At 40.7% G+C, this 25,600-nt stretch overlaps 6 protein-coding genes across 7 annotated transcripts; 2 read left to right on the forward strand and 4 right to left on the reverse strand.

The window, feature by feature from the left end:
• The first annotated feature begins 10 nt into the window (after window positions 1-10).
• Window positions 11-5,372, forward strand: LOC103969345 (beta-glucuronosyltransferase GlcAT14B). Its single transcript, XM_009382844.3, has 4 exons — window positions 11-824; window positions 1,392-1,467; window positions 1,596-1,711; window positions 4,454-5,372. Exons 1-4 carry the CDS (start codon window positions 47-49, stop codon window positions 4,969-4,971), a joined length of 1,488 nt encoding a protein of 495 aa, XP_009381119.2. The 5' UTR covers window positions 11-46; the 3' UTR covers window positions 4,972-5,372.
• A 210-nt stretch (window positions 5,373-5,582) lies between these two features.
• On the reverse strand, window positions 5,583-7,610 carry LOC135625369 (EG45-like domain containing protein). The gene is made up of 3 exons (XM_065130087.1): window positions 7,493-7,610; window positions 7,140-7,419; window positions 5,583-7,041 (listed from the first exon to the last, which is right to left on the reverse strand). Exons 1-3 carry the CDS (start codon window positions 7,608-7,610, stop codon window positions 7,035-7,037), a joined length of 405 nt encoding a protein of 134 aa, XP_064986159.1. The 3' UTR covers window positions 5,583-7,034.
• Window positions 7,611-10,612: 3,002 nt separating this feature from the next.
• Window positions 10,613-13,849, forward strand: LOC135580874 (adenine nucleotide transporter BT1, chloroplastic/mitochondrial-like). Of its 2 annotated transcripts, none has more exons than XM_065130617.1 (4): window positions 10,613-10,880; window positions 11,246-11,981; window positions 12,853-13,014; window positions 13,084-13,849. In XM_065130617.1, exons 2-4 carry the CDS (start codon window positions 11,394-11,396, stop codon window positions 13,558-13,560), a joined length of 1,227 nt encoding a protein of 408 aa, XP_064986689.1. In that variant the 5' UTR covers window positions 10,613-10,880; window positions 11,246-11,393; the 3' UTR covers window positions 13,561-13,849. The 2 variants fall into 2 exon arrangements, with proteins under 2 accessions (XP_064986689.1, XP_064986690.1); XM_065130618.1 differs by having other exon boundaries at window positions 10,613-10,833.
• Window positions 13,850-14,359: 510 nt separating this feature from the next.
• On the reverse strand, window positions 14,360-16,189 carry LOC135626050 (uncharacterized protein At2g34160-like). Its single transcript, XM_065131239.1, has 5 exons — window positions 15,994-16,189; window positions 15,741-15,789; window positions 14,824-14,886; window positions 14,654-14,718; window positions 14,360-14,593 (listed from the first exon to the last, which is right to left on the reverse strand). Exons 1-5 carry the CDS (start codon window positions 16,111-16,113, stop codon window positions 14,501-14,503), a joined length of 390 nt encoding a protein of 129 aa, XP_064987311.1. The 5' UTR covers window positions 16,114-16,189; the 3' UTR covers window positions 14,360-14,500.
• Window positions 16,190-16,863: 674 nt separating this feature from the next.
• Window positions 16,864-19,264, reverse strand: LOC135625370 (transcription factor HY5-like). The gene is made up of 4 exons (XM_065130089.1): window positions 19,043-19,264; window positions 18,581-18,764; window positions 18,338-18,494; window positions 16,864-17,151 (listed from the first exon to the last, which is right to left on the reverse strand). The coding sequence occupies exons 1-4, from the start codon at window positions 19,125-19,127 to the stop codon at window positions 17,086-17,088; spliced, it is 492 nt and encodes a 163-aa protein (XP_064986161.1). The 5' UTR covers window positions 19,128-19,264; the 3' UTR covers window positions 16,864-17,085.
• Window positions 19,265-21,224: 1,960 nt separating this feature from the next.
• LOC103969349 (nudix hydrolase 19, chloroplastic) lies at window positions 21,225-24,983 on the reverse strand. The gene is made up of 6 exons (XM_009382849.3): window positions 24,264-24,983; window positions 23,681-23,821; window positions 23,491-23,595; window positions 23,262-23,361; window positions 21,849-21,941; window positions 21,225-21,767 (listed from the first exon to the last, which is right to left on the reverse strand). Exons 1-6 carry the CDS (start codon window positions 24,954-24,956, stop codon window positions 21,484-21,486), a joined length of 1,416 nt encoding a protein of 471 aa, XP_009381124.3. The 5' UTR covers window positions 24,957-24,983; the 3' UTR covers window positions 21,225-21,483.
• Between the last annotated feature and the right edge of the window lie 617 nt (window positions 24,984-25,600).

Raw genomic sequence — 25,600 nt, forward strand, 5'->3', positions numbered from 1 at the left:
TGGAATCACCCCCGCTCGCCTAACTCCACACGTAATCCCAACACCGATGCCGGCTCCTCCGCCCTCTCCTTCTCGCCAATGTAACGGATTCGGGTCTCCGTTCTGCGGTCAGGAAGGAGGCAGTGGAGGACCGAGGGACCACTTCGGCTCCGATCCAACCCCCTCGCCACCCTCCCCCTGCCGCCGGGCCATGGAGACGAAGCCGCCACCTCCTCCGCTTCCACCACCGCAGCTACAGCGACGGGGAAAGTGGGTGGTGCCCCTGCTCGCATCTTTCTTTCTCTCGTCCCTCTTCATCTCCGCCTCCATCTTCTCCTCGTCCTCGTCCTTCTCCTCCTCCGCTGCCGCCTCCTTGTCCCGCCAGGCCCTCCTCCTCCTCTCGTTCTCCCAGATCCCGACCCCTATCGGCGACGATCCCCTTTTCGTGGAGTCCAAGCTCCGCAGCCGGCCGCTGTCAGACGCTGCCCCTGCTCGGCCGGTCCCCCGTCTCGCTTATCTAATCTCCGGCTCGGCCGGTGACGGCGCCAGCCTCCGGCGGACCCTTCGCGCGCTCTACCACCCGGTCAACCAGTACGTGCTCCACCTCGATCTCGAGGCCTCCGCGGCGGAGCGCCTCGAGCTAACCGCCATCGTCCGGGAAGACCCGGTCTATACCCGCTTCCGCAACGTTAGGGTCGTCTCCCGCGCCAACCTGGTCACCTACCGTGGTCCGACCATGGTCTCCAACACTCTCCACGCCGCCGCCATCCTCCTCAAAGAGGCCGGCGACTGGGACTGGTTTATCAACCTCAGCGCCTCCGATTACCCTCTCGTCACCCAGGACGGTATGATTCGTTGCCCAATTATTTGGTGTGGGCAGTAGCGATAGGTGTCTCCTAATTTGGCGCTACACATTTGTTCCTGAAATTTGATCTTGTTCTGCTTGCTTTCCGGGCTTTAATTGGATTTCTAAATGGGTATTTTCTCCAAATTCGAGCATCATCGTGTGTTGGTTAGGCATCGCTCAAGACATTTACTTGGTGTATTTGTTTCTTCACATTCCTCTGAGAGATGCTACCTCGGTGTAGCACTCATCTGCATGTTGACACAAGTTGTATTTACAATTAGATCTCTGGATGGCTCTCATTTTGTTACATAAGCCTTGCCTGGATTTTGTATGCAGATCCTTGTGAGAACCAAGCTCGCCCCTGTTCCATATGCTTCTAATTATTTATAGAATATATAAATCAAGTGCTACGTTTGGCTCTAGATAGATAAGCTTTCTTTGCTTCTAATGTAGTTCTTCATAAATTAGGAAACACTTTTAGTTCATGGAAGTTATCTTTGTAACTATTAATTTTTTGTACCATTCAATACTGATAGAATGAAGTAACAGTTCTTTTGTTTGGCAGATCTGTTGTACACACTATCAAGTTTGCCGAGGGACTTGAACTTTATAGAGCACACTAGCGACATTGGATGGAAGGAGTACGTAAGACATGTTAATTCTTAGATTGGGATCTTTGTGTGGTACTTCTTTTTAGATGTTCTTTTCTGAAAAAAAGTTGGTTTCAGTAATTCATTCTTGAGAAGTCATTGTATGGTCTGTGGTGCAGGTATCACAGGGCTAAGCCTGTTATTATAGACCCTGGGCTTTATAGCTCGCAAAAAACAGATGTGTTTTGGATTTCTGAGAAAAGGAGTGTACCCACTGCATTCAAGCTCTTCACAGGTACAAAATCTAATTCTAACCCAATAGTTCATGTGTATAAGATTACTCATAGTAATATCTATCTTGCATACCCTTGTGCAAATCCTGCATTTCACAGTAGGTTGCGTGTATGTTGGAGATTGTTTAAACAATCCTGTATGGTGGGCAACTGTCAACTGTCCGCTTAAACTTGGAATTATGACAGTTATTTAATTGGCCATTTACTGTCATGGGCTGTTGCAGCTAGAAAGTTGTGGTAGATTGATCCTTCTGCGGCCATGATACAGAGATTGGCAATTTGTTACCATCTGCTTTATGCTACAGATGATTGAACAGTGCACAGAATATTTGTTGGTCTATTCATATCTGTGTGAATCAATATTTGTACAATGGCACCTAATATGATTAACAACTTTTTGTGCAGAAGTTGTGACAGGTCTGGCTTTTGGTTTGAATAATACAAGTACAAGATTTGTCAGCATACAGATATGCATATGATATGGTTAAATGCATATGAGTTGCATACATATTGCATGGATATACATATGAGTTGCATTTCAGTATCCCAATAATCCGGATTTAAAAATTTACCAAGTATTTGATCTAAAGCAAGAGAAGTTATTTGCTAGTTTTTAAAGTGTTTGTATATTCTTTTTCTCCTTAGGTTTACCAAAGGTGAGGGAAAGTTTCAAGGATTAGGATCAGGATTGATACTAGAGTCTAGGATCATAATTTAAATGGGCTACAGTATGGTTTTCGAGGTCAAGAGGAATTAGCATGGGTTATGATAGAACCATCTACAACTACCTAGATTGGGTTGCAATGGCTTGGGTTGGAATGGAAGGAAGCGACCTGACCTGACATTACTCAAGGTTAGTCTGGAATTGGTAGGGACTTCTGAACTACTTTTGGATTGTTTGGCTCTAGCTGAATGATTTCATTTTTTTTGGGAATTCTAAATTGATCCAGCGGATCTGGATTAAGATTGGTGAATCCTTTAAAACAAGGGTAGGACCTAGGCGCTTTATTAAAGAAATCCTGGGGCTCAAAGGTGTACGCGGCCACTGCAAACAATACAGAGGTTGCTGAAAGAGGTATTTGGAAACCATCTGGGTTCAATTTCTATGATTATCTGACCTATTAGTTCATAAAATTACCTTATGATGCAGTGAAAAGCTAAATTGTTTGCCTTTAATCTCATCAAGGTAAATATGTGGTAAAAATTAGAAAACTGGTCAAGGTTGAAGAAGAGCTTACTGTAGGACAGAAGTGTAATAAGCTACACTCATTACTAGTTATGGATATTTTATCATCTTTGGAGAAAATGGGGGTGGTTCACGGGATCTGCCCTTGTTCATGATGCTCTGAATATGAGAGAGGAGGGAGAGAAGAACAAGAGATGAAGAGAGAAGGGTGATATAGGTGCATGTCAAAGCCTTTGATTTACATTTACCTTGTGTTTGGCTTCACAATTTCCCCTTTGGGCCATGATTTCTGAGTGTAATTTTCTTCAATAGGCTATCATTTGGCTGCTTTCTCAAATGATGCATAGAACAGATCGTTTTTAGTTTATTTATTTCTCCAGGACAAATTATGTACCAACTTGTTACAGTAATAACTTGGATAACAGTGGACTCTTGTGTCTGCTCTCTTTATAATTCTTTGTTTGAACTTAACTATGTAGATTTAATGCTGCTTGTCATTGGAAATTATTTTTTGCTTTTGCCATTTACATGTGGTGCTGCACATGCTTCCATTAGCAGGAGAATGATTTGATTCTCCAAGATTTCCCCACATCATAATATATTGTGTGACAAGTCTCATAATCAGAATTTGCATAGGGGTTTCACAAATTCTCATAGCTGTGAATTTGCATAGGGGTTTCACAAATTCTCATAGCTGTGAGCAAAATTTTTCATTTGTACATGCTTCAGAAAGTGTGAAAAATTATGGAGCAAATTAAACCTCCAGTTTAACCCAAATGTTGAAACCTCATATTTTAGCATCAAACGATGCTAACATGTGGCTAGCCTATTCTCATCTCGCCTTTGTTATCATAATTATCACACTAATTATCCCATGTCTTGTAGGTCATCAGCAATATTGGATATCATGTTCTGGGTGCATAGAAATTTTATATCAAAGATGGATGATATACACAAAAGGAGAAATGTTTCTCATATGTTTACAAAATATGATTTAAATGGAACCATGATCTCTAAGATATTTGCAATTTATTGAATTCTGGTTATCTTCCTTTCTCCCTTCTTTTCACTTCTACTTGCTTTGGTACATTGCAATCTTTTGTTAATCTATTAACTTAGCTATTCTGTGATGCTCAAAATCCAGCTCCTCTCATTGTAAAAAAATAAGTAGATTTTGCCAATATACAATTGCTACTTATTTGATCGCCTAAAGAAGTTGAACATGCCATTTAACACATTGGATGGTTTTTATATTCATATAACTCATTGTGAAACTATATTATGGGATTATTGTGCCAGTTATACCTGTTATGCAGTGGTGAGGATCTGAATATAGCACAGAATTCATTCTTTATCTTGATATGTTGATTCTTTTATTATCACATAGAAATGTTTGGTGACGTGTGTGGGTTTTAGCAGTATGTAATGAATGCTTCTTTTTTATTATTGTACAAGATAAATGTTCAAATAGCAGAGAACATGTTGTTGATGGTGTAGTTCTATTGTTAACATAATTATAAAGTAATAATTGGATCATTAATGATTGATTTCTTGGCAGGCTCTGCTTGGATGATGCTTTCTCATCAGTTCATCGAGTTCTTGTTATGGGGGTGGGACAACCTCCCAAGAACAGTTCTGATGTATTATGCAAACTTTCTGTCATCTCCTGAGGGGTATTTCCACACTGTAATCTGCAATGCGCGTGAGTTCCGCAACACCACAGTCAACCATGACCTTCACTTCATATCTTGGGATAACCCTCCGAAGCAGCATCCTCACCTTCTCACACTAAATGACTTCTCAAGGATGGTCAGCAGTAATGCTCCATTCGCAAGGAAGTTTGGCAGAGATGATCCGGTACTCGACAAGATCGACAAGGAGCTCTTGGGCCGTGATCATGATGGTTTTGTGCCTAGTGCATGGTATGACAATCTGAAGATGGATACTGGCAATAATCTACCATTTGCAGTGAGGAATGCCACTGAGCTGAGGCCTGGGGCAGGTTCCCAGAGGGTCAAAGCCCTAATAACAGGTCTGCTTTCAGCAGATGGTTTTGATAAGAAGCATTGCATTTGATCATATGAGTTGTAAATTTCTTGAGCTATGATGCTTTGAGCTGTCTTGAGCCTCGTCAACTCAAAAGCAGTGAATAGGTGCAGGAGATCTGTTACTTGCCCGGAAGGTCATAACCTGGAAAGGGTAGGAATCTATGCAAATAATGACTTATTTTGCATCTCATTGGTGATAGAGTTAGTATGTAAAGCCTTGGTGGATTACAATCTGCATGTGGGCATCAACTATCCATCAATGCCGATATCGAGTACATCAAATCTGGTGTTCAGAAGTCACTAAACGCCCTAATGTATCAGCATATTTGGGCGGCTTCGTTCTGCAGAGATTCATTCAATGACTAATTTATGTACTATTTGTTTGATCATTGAGGGACATTTCAACATATGCCCCATGGCATTTATACTTGAGGTATCTCATCCTTGCAAATTGCTAGAGACAGTTAACCAACCTATTTCAGTATCAACCCTTTCAGTTGCATTGTATTATAACTGTGAAGCAATCACTATGAACTCTCCTGTCTTAAACAAGAAATTATTGTGCTGTCTTCCAAACTATGCTTTAATGTAAGGCAAGTTATTAACAATCACAGTTGGATCACTTGATGATATATCTCACTGAACCAACTTGCATTTTGTTTGCAGGCCAAACAGACAAAAAGAGACTACATTACTGACTGAGAATACAAATCAACCTTCAAATGCACAAAGGAAAACGAACCTCTGTCAGATAATATCAGCCAACTCTTTCTTCGTACTTGCGAAGCATGTCACATTGCGTTGTCTGGTTGGACACACCCCACAGTTGATGCTGCAGCTCGAGCTGACAATTTTGAGCAAGCCTGTCAAGAAACTACCTCTCAACCTGCTGATCTATTGCCTATCGCTCTGAGCTCTCAAAGGGATACTCTTCTTCATGCTTCTCCGACTTCACAAAGTACGATACCCTCTTTGGAGTCGCCACTTTGCGCTCGTAAGGATGCGAACGAGAAAGAATGGTTCAGCTCCTAAGCATCTCATCGGCGTCGAAATCATCATCATCAAAGCCATGCCGTGATGAGGCCGTACCAAGAGCAGGCTCTTCAGATCCACAAAGATCGTACCTTTCCCGGTTCTCCGCTTCGCTGACGCACTGGAAAGGCATAGAGACTTCCTTGAAGGCCTCCTTACCTTCAACGACAGTTTCCGGTATGCTCTGCGAACATCCCCAACCGTGCAATCGTGCTCGAACCCCAGGATCTCGTGGTAATCTCTCTGTTCCCTAATCTGATGAACGATTGCCACCTGCTCCTCTGTGTAGGATCTTGAAGATTCTATTCCACCGGTAGCGGAAGGAGATCATCGAGTGGGAGAGAGGGGTCGAGACGGCAGGCCTCGGAGAGGAGTTTGAGGGCACGCGACCGGTCCCCTGTACCTAGGGCTTCCATTCCCATCCTAAGACACTTCAAAGCCGCGTCCGTGTTCCCATCCATACCTGGTGACCAACCAGCATTTCAGTTGGAACCCTAATTCCCCTGCAAAGAGAGGGAAAGAAATGCGATCATTCCTTTCCGATTCCTCCAAATATCACGCCACATCGATTTCCACCTCAAAACGCGAACGGAAATCGATTTCGAGTTGTCGCCTCGAGGAAGAACCGATCTGCTCCTACCTTGGATCGACATATTAGGGTTCGCGTTCGAAGCAGCGAGAGGAAGACGTCCGATTCATCGCAGGAAGCGGCCGACCTCAACGGCCATCAGGAGGCGCGTAATTCGGCTCATCTTAGCCGTCCAAACGACGGAGTAACTTTTCGTGAGATGGGCGGGAACGGGAACGCTACGTATCCGGATGCAACATCCGCCGTTCGATTAACAATTGATCTGCTCTGATAGATCATTTTGCACAGTGTTGTATATAATTATTGCTGCAACCATCTTAGATTATTTATATTCGTTATCATTAATGTCAAAATAATCTTATGGTACTTTCGTCAAGTTTAGATAGAGCTGTGTTCGACAATGCTTCCTTGTACGTTTCTGCCATGCATTCTGCTGCTGCTTCGCCGAACTGCTTACGTTGACCACCAGATCATATTCTGCAAAGAAAAGAACAGACGCACGGCAGTCAGTGACAATGAGACGTGATTTCATCTCACCATTTGGCAGAAAGGAGAGAGGAAGAGAGGATTAGTACTGTGCGTATTCGACATTGATTTTTGTGTTTGGAATCTTGGAAACAGCGTCGAAGGCTCTGTTCGACAAGACGAGGGTCGAAGGACACGGGCTGACTCTGCAGAAATCCACCACTTGGACGACGATGGAGCCGTCCTTGCATGGCCGCCTGACGCCGCTGAGGCACCGGAGCTGGTACTTTCTGCCGCAGGCAGCGCCGTTGTCCCACATGCCATTGCCTGCTGCCACGAAAAGCCCATTCTCCGGCAGTTGATCCTCGGTGTAGCCCGGGCATTTCGTCGCTGCACCAGTGTAAACCAAGCCATGTGAGATGAACAGTGAAGACGAAGAAGAAGGAGGAGGAGGTGGTCTTACGAAGATATGGAGGATCGTATGACGTAGCTGTCCCTACATCTGCTGCAACTGTGACGAGATAAACGTCGCAGATCAAACCGAAGAGCATCGCCACTGCCACCCACCGCTCTCTCTCCATCACCGAGTACGTTTTGCCTGCAGCTGAGTAGCTTGCAGGCTAAATTTATACTTGGGAGTGGGCGGCACCTCCATTGCTCAAACTAATACTATCATCTGTTCTTCCTCATCCACTGCTGCACACGATAAGATTCAATAGTGGAAATCGTGTTGGTGGCTGGCTTACCCAAGCTTTCCGTCATTTCCATTCCCTATGGGATACATCGTTCCTTTACGGAACCGAGGCTTTATCTACGGTATATACAAATGAGGTCGACATGGGGATGATTAGCTAAGGAGATCGATCCTTTTCTTATTGATGGTGCCGTGATATGTCATCAGAATAAATATTTATCTAATTAGCTATAGATGAGGATTATGCCTTTGATGGAGGGGTCACTCGCAGCTCAAAATGGAACCGCGGATTAGCAGCTGGAGAGACTTCGAGCACTAACGTCACATCCTTTTGGCCGACCGCTCGCCATTCGTTGAACTCCATCTTCGGATCAGCATGAGCGCGTCACAGTGACATTTGACGCTGCTTTGCTTTCTCCCTGCCGCTAGTGGAGCTTCTCAGCCTCTTTATGGCCACTTCGTTTGGGATATAGTTGTAGCAAAGTTTTGATCGTCTTCTACAAACATGGCTGCGTTGCTGTAAGTCTTTGTTCCTTACTCATACAGCATGTGGGTTTTCTGAGTCTCTTAGATCACATAACTCTATTTTAGAATAATGATGATATATACCTGTCATTCAGCTAGAATTTTCACCAAATATATAATATCAAGATAATTCATTTTTCCTTTTATATACATCCAAAGTATTATACCAAATTATATACTAATACGAAAAATATTCATCCAATTAGGACTAGACAAGTGGTAGCTTAGTCAGACCAAGATGGTCAAGATCTTGATCTGTCACATGAACATCAATCCAATATAAATTATTAAATAATATTTCATAAAATATTATTTTATGTTTAACAAATTATAAGGATTGTTACTGTTTTACTCGCCTCAGCTTCCTTTTATCACTAATTTGGGTGTTGGACTGATCACGTAAGCTTTATATCATGTGTTTGAGACCCCCTTAATCACTTCTGAACACTTCTTACGGGCTCGAACTAAATCAAGTTGATCCGATCATTACAAATATCAGATACTTAATTGAATATGATATTTTTGAATAATTTTGATCTTAGTAATTTGATGTATAAGACCATGTAAATTGAAAATGAAAAGATATATCTATTATTAATTAGGATTGGTTGTATAAAAAACATATAAACGGCTTGCCGTTTTATCCCCAACCCATCAATTGAATTAGTGAACGAGTGGGAGTCAGACTAATTTAGGCGATCAAATAGATAAAAAAGATTTAAATGATAATTAATGGTTTTTTAGAGCCTTCTATTAATTCTTTTTTGGAGTATCCTCTTCCTATATATAATATTATATTTCGAGACTTGAAATTTTAAAAAATAAAATTAATTAAAATCATAATCCCTTCCAAAAATATTTTGAGTTCACGGGAAATATGCAATGTGTTAATTATTCAATGGCAAGTGCTAATAAAATATCCATCTATTGGGATGAAGAGATATTAGATATGGATCACAAGAATTAGAGAATGTTAACACATAGAGATTGTTCATTAGTGAGTCGGTTCGATTGGTTCTCTGTTAAAAATATAGGCCCTTTATGATGACTCATCTCAATTAATATGGAGAGCAATCGTTGTGGGTAGGACGAAAGAATCTATACGGAGAAGCAGTTTGTCGAGAGCTACTTACTTTTCGAGCAATGAAGCTAGGTTTGAGAGCTGGGTAATCCCCTCCTAATTGCACCTCCGATCTATACTAATGACCCTGCACAACATGCTCCTATATGAGGTATCCCGACTCGACCTATCTAATGCTTAAGTCAAGAAAACAAAAAGGGAGAAAGATAATAGTATCAGCAATATAATGAAGAGAGTAGAGAGTCTTTTTCCTACTTGCCCCAACTTGGTTCGAGACTTGATTTTTATACTTGGGCGTTGAGCGACTTGGACTTGCGTTCGCCGAGACCTCCCTTACAATATACAGTGAAGGCATTAATGAAGATGGCTTCTTGGTGTGTGTCCCCGATGCCTAGGGCAAATCGTTGGGGGATGCTCCTGAGTTGACTTTCATTATCGCTTTGGATTAGATAGATAATGATCCTTTCATCGATTATAAAAAAAGGAAGACTACTGAAGTTAGACCATGTCATAAGTTATCAATACAAAGATATAACTTGTATGTATTAATTCGGAGTGGATCATATGAATCCATTTCCAAAAGCTAAGCGGTGCGACCCCTGGTCCTCGTGCTTTTATTTTAGGGGTTATCTTTTTAACTCTACGATTATCTTATTAGAGAAAATGCTTAGATTGACATATTAAAATATCAATTTTCTCTTTTCTACATCGTTAAGAAAATGATTTAAGAAATAATAATATATTTTTTATTAAAATCACATCAAACTCGTTTACCATTATGTCTGATTGAGAGAGAGATAGAGAGAGATTGGATTTGGGTATGACTACATAAAAAAATTCTTCATAATTTTATATATTTGACCTAAAAAACTATGTTATATTAGTTATTCTCTCATCTTTAACAACCAAAAAGTTTTCTTACTATATAATCTTATAATTTCTATTTTTAATATAGCATATAATTATATATAATCATTTTTTTTCCAAAAAATCAACCTATGATTCAATTAATTGTATAGCACCGAGTTGCACTAAAAATACTAGTTTACCCCTTGGATTGATGACTCTCAGCTGTGGTATGGGGATAATATGGCCATATCAAAAGATGGTTAACATGTGCCGTAGATACTGTCATAGCACAATTATACCCCTATGCGACCTTTTATTTATCGCTGTGAAGGCCGTGAATGGAACCATTTGATAAGGGCAGTTATGGGATAAAGCAAGATATTGATGCTCTTCTTTGCTTGAACCCTTCCAACGACGGGATAAAGGAGGGAAAGGGGGGGGGGGGGGGAGAAGCACCGGACGGAAGGCCGAGGCTGATCTCTCTCGCCCGTCCCCTCTCGTCGCTTCTGTCGTCCGCTCGCCCGCCCACGGCGAGATCTACGATAAGTAGGGGCGGGGAACGACTGGAAGGAGAAGGGAGTTGTGGGCTTCGATTTCTCTCATTCTGGGTTGATTCCTTCGCCCGCCGTCCGATTGCTTCGCGTGGAGCGTTCGGGTGACCGTCGTACGATTGAGTTTTTTGGATTCTTCTGTCGAAATCTGGTTCGAACTCCGCCTTTACCTGATGATGACTCATACGAATCTTTTTTTGGTTTCGGATATCAACCACGAAAAGGAAGGCGGTGCTTTTCTTGGATTATCGTTTGATTCATTTTTTGACTTGCAATTTGGTTCCCGCTTCATTGTGCGATGCCATAGCGCAGAATTCTGCTCGAGTTCCTCTCCTCGAAAAGACGCATTTTTTGGCTGCAATCTTTACAGTTTCCTCTGTTTCTCATTCCTCCATCTAAATCTTGCATTTTAGGTGTTTCGGCTCTTTTTTTTTTTTTTTTGTTGCAATCTTAATATTTTTACTGTCTGATTCTGTTGAATGAAAGGCTTTTTATTTCCTGTATTTTTACTGTCAGATTTGGTAAAAAGCAGCTACCATGTTACATTCTTGCCCTCACATTTGTCTTCGGATTTGGTTACCGACTGTACCTTGCGAACAAAGGGAGATGGATATGGACGCTTTGGTACTGTAATCGTCAATCCAATTGTTGTACTGAGATTGAAATGGCTGACAAGAGGTTGCAAGCGGTTGCGGTTGGGAAGAAGAGTGATGCGTTCCTTCTCCCCTTTCCAGGATTGGGCTTTTCATGGAACCCCCAGGAGGGATTTTACCGCTCTGATAGCTTGTTTGCGAGTGTTGGGCAGATGGGAGTTGGCTTCGGGGTTTCTCCGAATTCTCCTAAGCCTACAAACGACAGCGCAAAGGTGCCGGGAACTGATCTCTACGTGAAGTATGTGTCCCCGGAGGTTGGGTGTCGCGTTCTGGGAGCTGCCACCGCGTCTGCAGTTGAAGCGACTGATGTCATAGAGGAAGCAGTGGTTAGAAAGAATGAGAAGAAGGGTGGGTTGAAAGTGGAGATTAGGATAGGAAACCCCCATTTTAGAAGATTGGTCAGTGGAGCAATTGCTGGAGCAGTGTCACGGACCACAGTTGCGCCTTTGGAAACGATCAGGACGCATCTTATGGTAGGAAGCAATGGGAACTCAACAGCAGAAGTGCTCCAGTCTATAATGAAGACGGAGGGGCGGAAAGGGCTCTTCCGTGGCAATTTTGTCAATGTCATCCGTGTTGCACCAAGCAAGGCCATTGAGGTATCGATTGTGTTGATCTTATCTCGGATATGTTTCTGGTTTAATAATCATGTTCAGCTCTGAGACATCATATGTGTGTTCCTTACTAATACTTTCTTTCATAGGAGTTTATAGCCTTGTGCCGGTTGATAAAAGTTATATGCTGTCAACTTCTTTTTTGTGGTTTATCTCGTTATTACTCGATAAAGATTTCTGGAAAAAGTTGTGAGATGTCTTATGGCAATTATTTTTGAAGGTTAAGAAGCATTTGTTACTTCTCTGTTGGCTTAATCTCTTGCTCCTTTTCAGTTTGATTATGTTGGCCATATGCAATTTCTGCATTTTCTTACCTTATGCTGAACAAAAGGATTTTGTAAAGTTCACTCCATTGTGCTAGATTCATCTAATTTACAGTTCTATTGGCTAGGCTCATGTTCCTTCTCTTTTTTCTTTTATTTGTCTTATATTAGTTTTTTAGTTAACCTGGAACTCTTAAAAGAAAAAGTTTTTGCGGTCCTTATCCGAAGGATGCACCTGGATCTTTTATCGTACAGATATGATGGATAGTATCCTTGTGTGTTTGTTTCGGAAGAGTCGATATGTGGCACCTTTTGTTCTTGATTAAGTCAAAGCAATGTACTATTTGAATTCACTATGATGTTTTTAGGTGCTTATTATGGACAAGAGAAAAGAAACAATTGAATAATTTGATCATACGATGTTGCATACATATGCAGTCTCTGCTAATCATCTTGTGCGTTTCTGAGCTCCTTATGGTTTAGCATAGTTAAGTCAATTATGAAATCGACATTTTGTCCTGGCTTTTTTATTTTGACATTTTTGGCATGGTTTTGTACATTGTATAAGATGCTTATTTCGGTTCTCCTGGCAGTTATTTGCTTATGACACAGCTAAGAAGGCTTTGACCCCTAAGGATAGAGAACTACCCAAACTTCCCATCCCCTCGTCGGTCGTCGCAGGGGCATTTGCTGGAGTCAGCTCAACCCTCTGTACATATCCTTTGGAACTACTCAAGACTCGACTAACTATACAGGTTCGCAAAAACCCGTCGAGTGTTTATCTTGCATATACATTTTTCATTTTATTTGTGTCGCTTGTGCAGAGAGACATGTACGACAATCTTCTACATGCTTTCCTGAAGATCGTACGTGAGGAAGGTCCTTCGGAGCTGTACAGAGGTCTTACTCCAAGCCTCATAGGAGTCATGCCGTATGCTGCCACTAATTACTTTGCTTATGATACCCTAAAGAAACTTTACAGAAAGACATTCAAGATGGAGGAAATCGGCAATGTTGCCACTCTTCTGATTGGTTCAGCAGCTGGTGCTCTTTCCAGCAGCACCACATTTCCGCTCGAAGTTGCTCGGAAGCATATGCAGGTCGGAGCCGTTGGTGGCAGGAAGGTCTACAAGAACATGCTTCACGTGCTCTTGAGCATACTGGAGAAGGAAGGGATCGGAGGGCTCTACAAAGGGTTGGGGCCGAGCTGCATGAAGTTGGTGCCTGCTGCTGGGATCTCATTCATGTGCTATGAGGCTCGCAAGAAGATCTTAATCGACGAGGCAGAGGAGGATGCATAATTCTATTATATTCCCCTAACAAAGATGACGGAACCACGAACTAAGAGATTTTGAAGCTTTCGAGCACTTGAAGTTTTTTCGCATGTTGTTTAGATTTTTTTTAGATTAAAAATATTATATTTAATAATGATGCAGAATGTAGCTGATAAGTCAGTCGTTGTCATCAGTTTATTAGAAGAGAAAAATTTTGCCATCACTGTAGACTTCTTTTCTGTTCCTCATCAATAAACTGTAGTTTAGATAATACAACTGAACAGTAGTTTCATTGCTTCTTGTTCTTTGCCTTCTATATCATTGCTTTTCTAGGAGTCCGGTTTTGTGCTTGATATTATTGGCTGAAGTAAGTTTAAGAGACTGCTTTTGTCCATTTACAGGTGGATGGCAATGACTGTTCATCTGTGGCAACGATCATTGATCTATTGTGGTTCTTATAACATGATAATTAAGATTAAGAACATGACATATGAAGGCAATGACAGTTCATCTGTGGCAACGATCATTGATCTATTGTGGTTCTTAAAACATGATAATTAAGACTAAGAACATGACATGAAATGTAGAATATGATGAGCTTTGATGCCGTTGGCATTCAAAGTTTTGCATGAACAAATATTGCCTCCTAAACTACCCTACCCTTTCGGGAGGCACAAAAAGCCTTTCATCAATTTGATTTCTCAGTTGCAAGTCGCTTAAAATTTAGTCCCCGACGAATCTAACCAGCAAGCATCAATTGAGACAAATCTAACCAGCAAGCATCAATTGAGACGAAACAAATGTGTTGCCATCAACTCGAAGAAAATGACATCAATCAAATAACCTTGATCATAAATAATGAGAAAAAACAAATATGTTCTTTAATTCACAGAAATAACCCACAAGGTAAATAACAATATTGTTCAGTCAACCCAAGAAAACAAAAACAGAGATGGGATTCATTCGTTCAGTTCTGCTCCTCACCATCTTCAGCATCTCTCTCTGTTGCTGCAGCCATCAACTCATCGAAGTTTTCCGTCTTCCCTAGCAATATCTCAATCTGTGCAGGAGACTCGAATCAAGCACAACTATGAGTCATCATAATTCTAGCAAGTCTTACCTTTGCTTTCTGCATAGGTCGTCCCCTGGATTCATCCTTCACATCAACCATAGACGTCATAATCTCTGCAGATTTGTTTTCGAAAAAAAAATTAACTATAAAGAGCCTCGACTCTGGTATTCTTTCCAAATTGTAATCTAACAGGTGAAAATGAGAATCCAAAATCTTACTCCTCTCAACAGCGAGACCGTTGTTTTTGAGAATCTCAGCAATGGTGACTACAGTTGCGATGGCTGAAAAGTTCAACGAATGCACGATAACAAATGATCATCCATGGTAAGGTGAAATTTGTTACAAGCAAACTACATCAGCATAAGTATCCTCTGTCTGTGTCAACTAGAAATTTAACTTTTCAGACACAAGCAACTACTGTAGCAACATTATTATTTTTTATTTCACTTGAGTTTGAGCTCAGTAGATAGGGCATCATCAACTGGATAACATGAACATTCCATGAGTTCCGAATGATAGAATGTAAGCATACAAATCTCCTACATTGTTTTCACTAGTGAAAGATTCCGTTGCATCTTCTTCTTTTTTTAAGTTAGCTCGATATACATAAGCAGAGAATTCCAGTTCCTTTTCTTCTTCCAATTCTCCAACTCGTACGAATATCTAGTTGATTATTAAAAAATTCGACACCAGAAAATTTCTCAAGACAAAGCAAGCAGTCAAGCATTAACACCGTGGAACTTTACAAAGGGAAAAAAAGTGAAGGATCACCCAAAGGAAGCCTATGAAACATCGATAGCTCTAATTGTTTGTTGGACATGGAGATGTGCCTGGATATGTGTCTTGATCAGCTAAGCACAAGAGCATAATAAACCGACAGGCTATTAGATCATAACAATTGGTAGCAAAATAATTCTGTTACACATATGCCATTCTCACAATTTACCTGTTAAGACATAAATGAGAGTCCAATCCATCAAATTAGTTTCAGCATAAGAAGAATTACCAAGACCATAGCCCAAAGAAATATAGACTTGAATAGTGCTTGTTCGTGCGGAAAAAGATATATATTGCGAAATCAGTTACACCCAACATTGATAGGAGGAACGATAATAGTAGAGCAAGGAAGCAATACCCATTCCAAGAGCCGAAAGCTCCACTTCATTGTGTTGCTGCATGTACCTCTGCAACCAAAAGTATCATAGAGTTATCGACTATTACAACGAATAAGAGATACGCAGAGCACCCGAACCTCAATCATGGACACTAAAAGATATCAACTTGAGGCCGAAATTAAGAGAAAAAGCACAAATGAAATATAACGCCGGAAAATCCAAGAAATTTCTTCTCATTCTGGGGCTACATCAACTAAGGTTAGGGTTTGGCACCTTAGCGAGATTGACATAGAAAAAGAGGGGCTTCTTCGTATTCGAGACTTGAATCCGGTTCTTCTTGTAGGAATCGGCGTTGACGCTGAGATTGTTGATGCCTTCCGTGACCTCCTCCATCGACGCTCGTTTCGCTCACAATCTGCCAAGAGACGAGAGAGAGAGAAACCCTAATGCGCGCCCACAACCGAAAAGAGACAAATACGTTATATATACCACTAGAAATAATACGACATGTATATTTATACATGTATATAACTCTGTGGACTCGGCGAGTTGAGTCACAGCCCCTCCCGAGCTTTGTCCGAGTCATACCAAGACTCGGCGATTCCAAAGCCCAAACGACTCGCGCATTACACGAGGGATCCCCTACAACTCCATCTACTTTTAGTATTATACAATTCGCACGTCAACCGTCCATTAGAACCAGCACAACTCACACCCGTGTGATCCCCAGCAACCTTGAACGTGGAATCCGATTCACCTGTGATTGGGATGCGTCTGTTACGCGCCAAATATTGTTATTTATAGTATATATATATATATGTATATATATATATATGTATATATGTATATATGTATATATATATATATGTATATATATATGTATATATATATATATGTATGTATATATATGTATATATATGTATGTATGTATATATATATATACATACATATATATGTGTATATATATATAGTATAAATAATACTGCTAACTTTTGATGTTATTTAAAGTATCAACTAACATTTATAAATAATTAATTGATTAAAAAAACAATAATTAACATCTAAAAATGACATGGATCTTTTCAAATGATAATGTTTTCCAAATCTTATGAAGAGCTATACAATGAGGGGCACAAAAACTCATAAAGCAAATCAAATTCCACAGCATTACAATTCACTTTCTTACTAATCTCAGAATAAAACACTGAAATATAATGTACAAAAGCTGTTACTTGATACAAATTCCACAACACATCCAATCATAGATGCCTTTCCTTTTCTTGGTCATTTCTGAACCCTTTCACCACAAAATACTAATGAGACTTGTTAATGGGAGACAGCATGTGTCTTGCTTGGATCATTCTCCTACTGACCTTCTCCATTGGCACTGCTGTTGGATCCTCTCCTGCTAACCGTAGTATTTTTCAAGATCTGCAAGAGAAATACAGGCTGCAAAGTTAGAAGAGTTTCATAACCGCGAGTGATTTCAGATGGATGATCCAATTAGCACGAGCGAAAGCAAAATAAATCATGGTTAATACCTCACAACACGACTAAAGATGCTAAAGATATAATGAAATGACAGACTCCGATGTTTCTGCAACATATGAGAGTTCATGGCCGAATAAAGTCATGAATAATGTTTTTACAAAGCAAAAATCGCAAGCAAAAGAATTTTGTTTGGTAAAAGTCTTTTAAAAAGCAAATAGTCTCATGCCACAGAAGCAGTCCTGTGAATCGAGTGGTGATTACATGGTTTCGGTAGCTATAAATGACTCAATTATCCATGAACACCAACTTCATCGTAAGAAATCTGGATTTTCTCACAGATGATGATGCATTTGTTTATTTGTTTTTGTTAGCAAATGAATGCAACATAGAACACACATGTTGGACCATTGTGGACATGTTTTGGATCGAAGTGCAAGTCAATACAGCTAGGCTGCAACTGCAGAAATTGCCTGAGTATAGAACATCAAATGGTTCATACAAGCAACTCAAAGGTGCTTGTGAGAACTGAAAATGATCCGTGCAGAATTTGCTATGTCAAAATGGCAAGAAATGACAAAATCTCACATCAGCAGCCATCACAACCGAAAATATTCCCCGAATTATCCTACTTCAAAAAGTTCTTCACTAACCGCAAGATATTAGGCTCTTCGGACTATCCACATACTCCACCTTGGAACTTCACTAATTTAAGCATCGGAAAGATCCGAGTCAGAAAACCTGACATCAGACTCCTGCAGGCACTTGGGAGGATCTCGACACTACCCTAGGTCGAGTCGTGCCTGTCATCCCTTTAAGGAACTGACTTTGGTGATAACAGTGTTTACAAACCATAGGTTTAAGAGAAGTAAACAACTCTAGGTTCAGGAAGTCATTGTAATATGATATATATATACACACACATAACAGGCAAGTTTTGGTAGCTTGATGAAGAAAGCTATATGGCTCGAATTATGCATTCATCATGCGGTGAATCTAAAAGTATGTTCATCTTTGACAGGTAGAAAAATGAACCAGAAAAAATCAGGTCTTGTTTAACTCGAAGCAACAAGTGGCGATAAGTATAGTGGCTATGACAATGAATGTTATTAGAGTCGAGAAGACAAACTTGTCTCAGCATGTTGTTCTCATTCTGCAATGTGGACATCCTCTCCTCCAGTTCTGAGTTCTTGGCCTCCAAATCCTTCACCTTGGCCTCCAAATCATTCAGGTAAGCCTTCTTCCTCTCCCTGGCTTGCTGGGCTGACACTCTATTCCTCAGCAGCCTTTTGTTGGACAAGACACATCATACAGTAAAAGACAAGACAAAAGTCATTCCCAAAATTCCCGATGGATTAAACGTTATCCAAACCTCTTCAGCCGCTTGTGCTCCTTGTCGGCCGGGCTCCTCCCTCGCCGCCGCTGGCCGCCCTGGGCGGCAGACTGGGCCCGGTCCGGACCAGCCGTCGAGCCGGCCTCTCTGCCGGAGGTCGATGCACCGGCCGGCTCGAACCCGAATTCCGGCACTCTCCTGATCTCCTCGTCGCTCTCCATTCCTGAATCAGGGGACCCAAGAAAAGCCCAATTTCGCCATCACGTCAAGAAAAAAGATCAAAACTCCACAAGGCAGCACGAACAAGAACAGCAAAACAACAAAAATCCCTCATTTTTTAAAAAAAACGCAATTTTGACGAAGCAAAAAACGGCGAAAAAGGTACATTGGTCGAATTAAACCGAAAAATATCTTCATCTTGGACTGGGAAAGCACAAGCTCCTTTAAAAAAGCGATTTTTCCGCAAAATCCATGAGAATCAATACAAAAGAAGAAGATTGCCTTCTTTGACTTCCATCTGGGGGGCAGAACTCGAGGACCTCTCGCTGCTCGAAGGAAGTGAGCTGGTAGTCTGATCCTGCAGCATCCTTCCCCTCCTCCTCCTCCTCCCTATAGAGGGAACAGATCTACAGAGTGGAAGGAAAAGTCTCTCTCTCTCTCTCTCTCTCTCTCTCTCTCTCTCCCACCTTTCGGGAAGGAAGGAGGAGGGGGGAGGAGGATGGGCTGGTGATATCAATGGGGGGTTTCGGGGTTTAAAGGCGCGATTCTAGCCGTCCGATGTGGGAGCATCGGACAGTAGAGAGTGCGTGATCGTGGACGAAGGAGGAGCCACGAAACCCAGGGGGGAATCCAAAGGTGCGCAGGCGGCGAGCGTGGAGAGTTACTGACCGTTCGATTCATATCAAATCTAGTGATCGATAAGCCCCGTGCATTGAATCCGGTCTTCACGGTTTGGTCATTAATAATAATAACATACCTCCATTATTTTTTTCTTGAGCATATATCTATTTTTCCCTTCTTTTTAATGTTCTTTATATGATTTATTAAAGGGTTTTACACAACATACTTTTCCTTTTCCTTAGATTTAGTTGAGTGTCCCTCTTTGTCTCTTTAAGATAATGGGGACCATTGGTCCACCATAAGGTAAAAATCATAATTAATTATCAAAATTATATTAAATTTAATTATCTCACCATAGATGATAAAACATAAAAAATTTAACTGTAATAAAAAAATAAATAATTGAGACTTATGATTTTATTGTTGTTTTATTGTTTGTTCATAAGAAGAAAATAAATATCTTTCCTCGGAAAATGAAAATAAAAATTATTTGAATCTCAAAATATTTGTAAGTGCAATTTTTTTTAACACATATTGTATGAATTTAAACACTTATTGATTATGCAATAATACGTTAACGAAAAACTCACGAGTGAGATAATCATCTTCTTATATTGTATTAATTAGTAATTGAGAAATGATCATTTAGGTACTAAAATTCCTTTTTTCCTAGAATGTAAAATGCATGGTATCTCTCACATGGATGGGAATTGTATTGGTTTTTCAAGGATGGGAATTGCTTGATGAATGCTACAATCTAAATGAGAGCACTCTTTGGACATGGATAATACAGCAGAGGAGAGGAGATTTGGACTTGACATGCCCTCCTATGTTGATCTGTCCACAGGATGGGAATAATTCTTGGTTGGTCATGCATCCTTCACATTTCCCACATCAGCCATGAGGTTGTGAAATGACTTGATAACACCTGGATTTTTATGAGCCATAGTTGGGCATTCTCTTTCCACTGAAATGATTGCTGGGAAAAGTAGTTGGAGAATTGAATTAGAAGAATGAAAACTTGCAGAGAGAGAAAATGACTCCTCGTTTTTGTCTTTAGACTTCAAATCACCTCTCACCCTGTGTCCAGAAAAGTTGACCAGCAAAGAGAATGGCACTGTGCAGAGACAATGGTGTCTTAAAGGATCAGAACCATGCACCCTCAGCAAGAAAGCCAGGTTCAATTCTTCTCTGTTTTCTTACAAGATGCATGTATACTTGGTAGATGTTGCCAACAGCAATCAAGTTACTTTCTTCAGTGGTCCACTGAGGAGTGGACGAGCATTCATGTGCCTTCACTGCATCTTTCTTTGTCGCTTTCCTCTTTCTATGGGCATCCTTTTCCTCGTTGCAGAACCCATCTTCCTTCATGGACACTTGCTCTGCACAATTTAGACTCCTTTCATCACTTGGAAATGTCCAGGTACCCAGGATGAATCTTTAAGCACTTGCCAAACATTAACATGAAGAATCCCACAGGTCTAGGTGCAGAGATCAATCAAAAGAAGCTAGACAGACTTTCATAATAGATAGAGTTTGACAGCTGCAAGGGTCTTTTCTTAGGCAGATTTTTGCAAGTAAAAAGAGCCGTCTCCATAATTTTGACAATGAAGATGCCTCACCTGCTGTCCTCCAAATGTACACAGGCATTCAAGGAAAGTCCAACTGAGAGGGAGAGAGAGAGAGAGAGAGAGAGAGAGAGAGAAGAATAATTTGAATATTAGCTACCCTTATCCTAGGCACACAAAACATTATGAAAATGCATCCAGTGAAACATCCAGCATGTCTTACAACAGTAAGTAAAATATAAACTCCTAGGTAGATAATGGAGAACAAAAGAAGCTTCCCAGAAACTGTCTTTGCAAAGATTAAATAGCATGATGCACTTGCCAATTATTTTCCAGGTTCAAACCTGGGGTACAAAGAACATATGACTTCTAGAACACATGATGCATTGGAGAAACAGATTTGAAACATCCATAAGGTTAATACAAAAGAGGACACATGTACCAATGGATCAAGTGATATTGGTGCACAATTGGTATAGTTGCATCTGGATAGATTCTATTTGGAAGAAAGGACCAGGGAAATAATCAGCAGAATCATAAGTTGGACAGAGAATTTAATTGCTTAGGTAGCCCATGGTTGCAATTTGCACCTTCATGAACCCATGAAGATATCAAATGATGAGCGATGGCATAGGGTCCAGGAACAAACATCGGTGCGAGTTCTCCACTTTCCACGTTAAAGTCTGAAGATAAGTTCTGACCTCTCTCGACACCCCCGCACATTTGGTTGACCTTCAAGGCAGCTGTCTTTTGAGCTTTCTCATATTCGGCAAAAGTAAGTGCCTTTTTGACATCCTCTCTTTTGTGCCACTGAGCATCTGAAGAAAAGAAGTATATAGTATATTTCTGCTGCATTGTCGTAGTTGCCACTTTCTATGAAAACTACTGAATATACTTACCTTCTAGCTCCACCTTGTCCACATGAATATCAAATGATTTGGCATATGCAAAGAACCCCACCATCAACTGACTTGGCATACTGCTAGGCCCAACTGAGAAAATATAAAACTTCGTCAATTTTGTTTGTGCATGCTTGTCTTTGATTTAGAATGGTAAAAAAAAATAAGCATAAAGCTAAAACATCCTCATGTTATTTCATTTATTTTCTTGAATAGTTGTTTCCCATTGAAATATGAACCACGTGACTATATACTTCAGTGTATTTAAATGTCAGAAAAAATCACAGCATTTCATTCAGTTGAGTGCATCTCAGATACAAAAGTGCCTTTAAGATGCTTGACTACATACGATTTTTTATAATTGAAAATATTCACATCTTCCTTTTTATGACTTTGGATCTTTTCATGGACTACATTTAACTGAAACCAATAGTCGTAGAAAATCTCGGGTACATTTGTTTCTATTATATGTAAGTCATAAAATTGTATAAACTTCATTTGCAAGCTAAAAAATACGAATGTGGACTTCATTGTCATTGTTCATGGTAAGCAAAAACACTATTTTATCACAGTACAGACAAACAAAGAGCAAACAGGCAATCAACTGAAGAAACAATAAACAAAATCAGTCATTTAGTTCTTGATGCATAGATGTTTTCTGAGTTTGTAACTGAAAGGTAAGTCGACTTTTGCTATTACTAGAACAAACATTTCCTATTATGATAGAGTATCTTCCTTGGCTTCTAGCTGTTCTGAAAAGAAATAACAACAACAGTCAAGATCAAGATTTAAGTCTTCGATGAATGCATTCACATCAGCCACATTTAAGGCTTTACTTATAGAATAAAACAATTTATGGTCAGATATATCCATATGGCTTTCTCAGATGATGGTTCTAGTATCCTACATATTTTAGAAATCAAGCATTCAGTTCGCATGTCTAGGGTGGTACCTCAGCATAAAACATTCTGTATATTAATAACTGAACATATAATTGGAATATCTAACTCACTGAAAAAATAATCTGTTAAAAGTTTCTGTTCATCATCCATTTCTAACCTTTCAATGAGTTTCTTCGACCAAGAATAAAAGATTGGATATGGTGATTGCAATTCCATCAAATTGAGCTCAAGAAACTGGTGCTGCTTCTTGCTTAACAGAAATTGCATTTGTAAGACCCATCTGATTCTACAATTATATGAATCTAATACCCAAGCACCATTAACTGACTGTAAAATTCTATAGCTTGATTTCAAATTCTTGCCAATTCATTGTTCAAAAATATTTATAAGAAGAAGAGACAGAAGTAAGACAATCTTTGAGAATGTTCACTCATTATTCTTTTCATAAAACCCAATCTCTAGACATTATGTTGCATGTTTGGGAACACAAAATGGAGAGATAGGTCGATACCAGGCCATGGCTGTGAGCTATGGTAAGCAACTTCACCCACTTCAATACCAGTCTCTTCCCTAGTTTCTCTTCTTACTGCCTCTTCTAAGCTCTCTCCTGGCTAAGAAAATTAAGCAGTTAGCTGTTACAGTCTAGATAATCTCATTTCAACTTGCATCACAAATAGTTCATATATCTCGGAGTGGACATACACATGTCATCATTCTGACTTAAATTAAGGTATCAGTACCTCTATAAAACCAGCAAGACAACTCCACATGCGGGGCACAAACCTCGATTGGTGGCTCAACAGTGCACGATCATTCTCCTTGTCAATCACGAGCATAATGACCACCTACTTGAGATTATTAGCCATGCGACAAGAGTGAGCACCAACAGAACAATTCAACAGTGATGGAAGTAGAGGGATCAAACTATACAGGATCAACTCGCGGATAAATTCTCTTCTTGCAGGACCCATTCGTGCATTGCTTCCGCCTCCCTGCATCGGTGGAAACTGTGCGAGCTCCACAGTGCCCACAAAAACGTGACACATCGTGCCACTCTAGCAGTGATCGTGCCTGGTCCAAGATAAGATGGGAGAAGTCCGGAACTTCTAGTTATGAGCCACATCATCATGACAACGAAAGAATAACAACAGGAAACAAGAACAGCTAAAGATGGTTGCTAAGAGAGCAAACGGAAATTATATGATGCCAAATATAATGAATAGTTTAAATATATGTGGGGACATGTAGCCACACTATCATCATTAAGTGGGAAAAGAGGAATGTTCTTCATCAAGAACCGAGATTACCATAGTACTACTTACATCAGGAACTCGGTAGCATTTTTGTTCACAGCATGAAACTAAGAGTATGAATTGATTAATTCCGAAGTAAAAGCGATCAGCTTTGGCTGGTATACTTCGTTCCGACGTTCTTCAATATGGCGACTTTTGTCCCTTATTTGATCAATTCCCATACAGAGACCACAAAAGATCATAGCAGAAGAACAGCTTACATGTCCGGCAATGGCCAGCTCCCCCATCGCATCCGCATCGGCCCAATCGGTAGCAACCATCATCGTCCTCAACTCCACGAAGCACAACCCATTGCCGCCGCCTCCCAGCTCAACATTGCCCGCGTCAGAGACGTCAACCGCCCAATAAACGGTGCCAGCTTCCTCCACGGGGCCCGAACCCAAGTAGACGAAGGATTCGGCCGCCAAGTCCCCAAACTTCGCGGCAGAAACCCACCCAAGATTCCACCTTGGCGCCGAACCCGACGTGGAGTCGACGGAGCGGGCCAAAGGTCTGCCCTTTTTGAAAGGCAACACCCTGGCAACTTCCGAGGACCCATCGGCCGAACCAGAGAGGATGGATTTGAGGGCGTCAAGGGCGGAACTAGGGGAGGACGATCCCTCCGACTTGGGGTGGCTGGATCTCAGCGGATTTCCGGCGAAGGCGTGAGATCGAAGACTGATGGACATGGCAGCCCCGTAGCGACGAGAAGGAGGACGATCGAATCCTTCGTGAGGTGGAATTAAGGTTCTTGAAGAAGGACTTCGCGGTCTCAGGTATAAAGCGAGAGGAATTCGCTTGAGGAGACGGGAAGCGAGGATCATCTCGCGGTCGCCATAGTTACGACGTTTGCGAGGGCGGGAGGTAGGTGGAAGTAGGGCAAGGATAGCTGACGCAGTCAACTGCGAAAGCATGTATCCATTAGAACGTAGATGTGAGTGATCATCTGATCTGACGACTGAAAAGAAGAGACTTTTAACATAAACCTGCGACAGAGGTGGAAAGCAACCGGTGGATTTGAAGGCTCCCACGTTGTTCCATACAAGAGCGTCGCAGATGGGTGGACGATGCCGTCGCATGTCGTCGCTTTCATCACCACCTAATCTCTACCGTCCACTGCTTTCTTCTATTTTTATTTTTCTATAAACCCTGAAAGAAGCATAAATTTTGAGATCCGCAAATAGATATTTCATAATTAATTTAATATTTAATATATAATATATAAATAAATTTTAATTTTAAGTAAGTCGATACCCTTATGTATAAAGGATTAATATCTTTATATCTTCCAATATCTTTAATTACTTTGAAAGTTAGTATTTGTGAGTTAACTGATTTTATATAATATTTATTTGAATAATCTCCTTACAAGATTTTATTTTTTTGACCCAATTTCTATATTGTCACCTGTCATCTCTATCGCCAACATCGATGTAGTACTCTCGCGATGTCGTGATAGGACCCTAGCAGGGTTGAGTTTTATTCAACCAAAAATCAGTTAATAAAAACCTAAATCCTATCTAATTGTCTCTATCTTATAAAGTTTATATTTGAACAT

The sequence above is a fragment of the Musa acuminata genome, chromosome BXJ2-10 (assembly GCF_036884655.1).
Source record: "Musa acuminata AAA Group cultivar baxijiao chromosome BXJ2-10, Cavendish_Baxijiao_AAA, whole genome shotgun sequence".
NCBI lineage: Eukaryota > Viridiplantae > Streptophyta > Magnoliopsida > Zingiberales > Musaceae > Musa > Musa acuminata.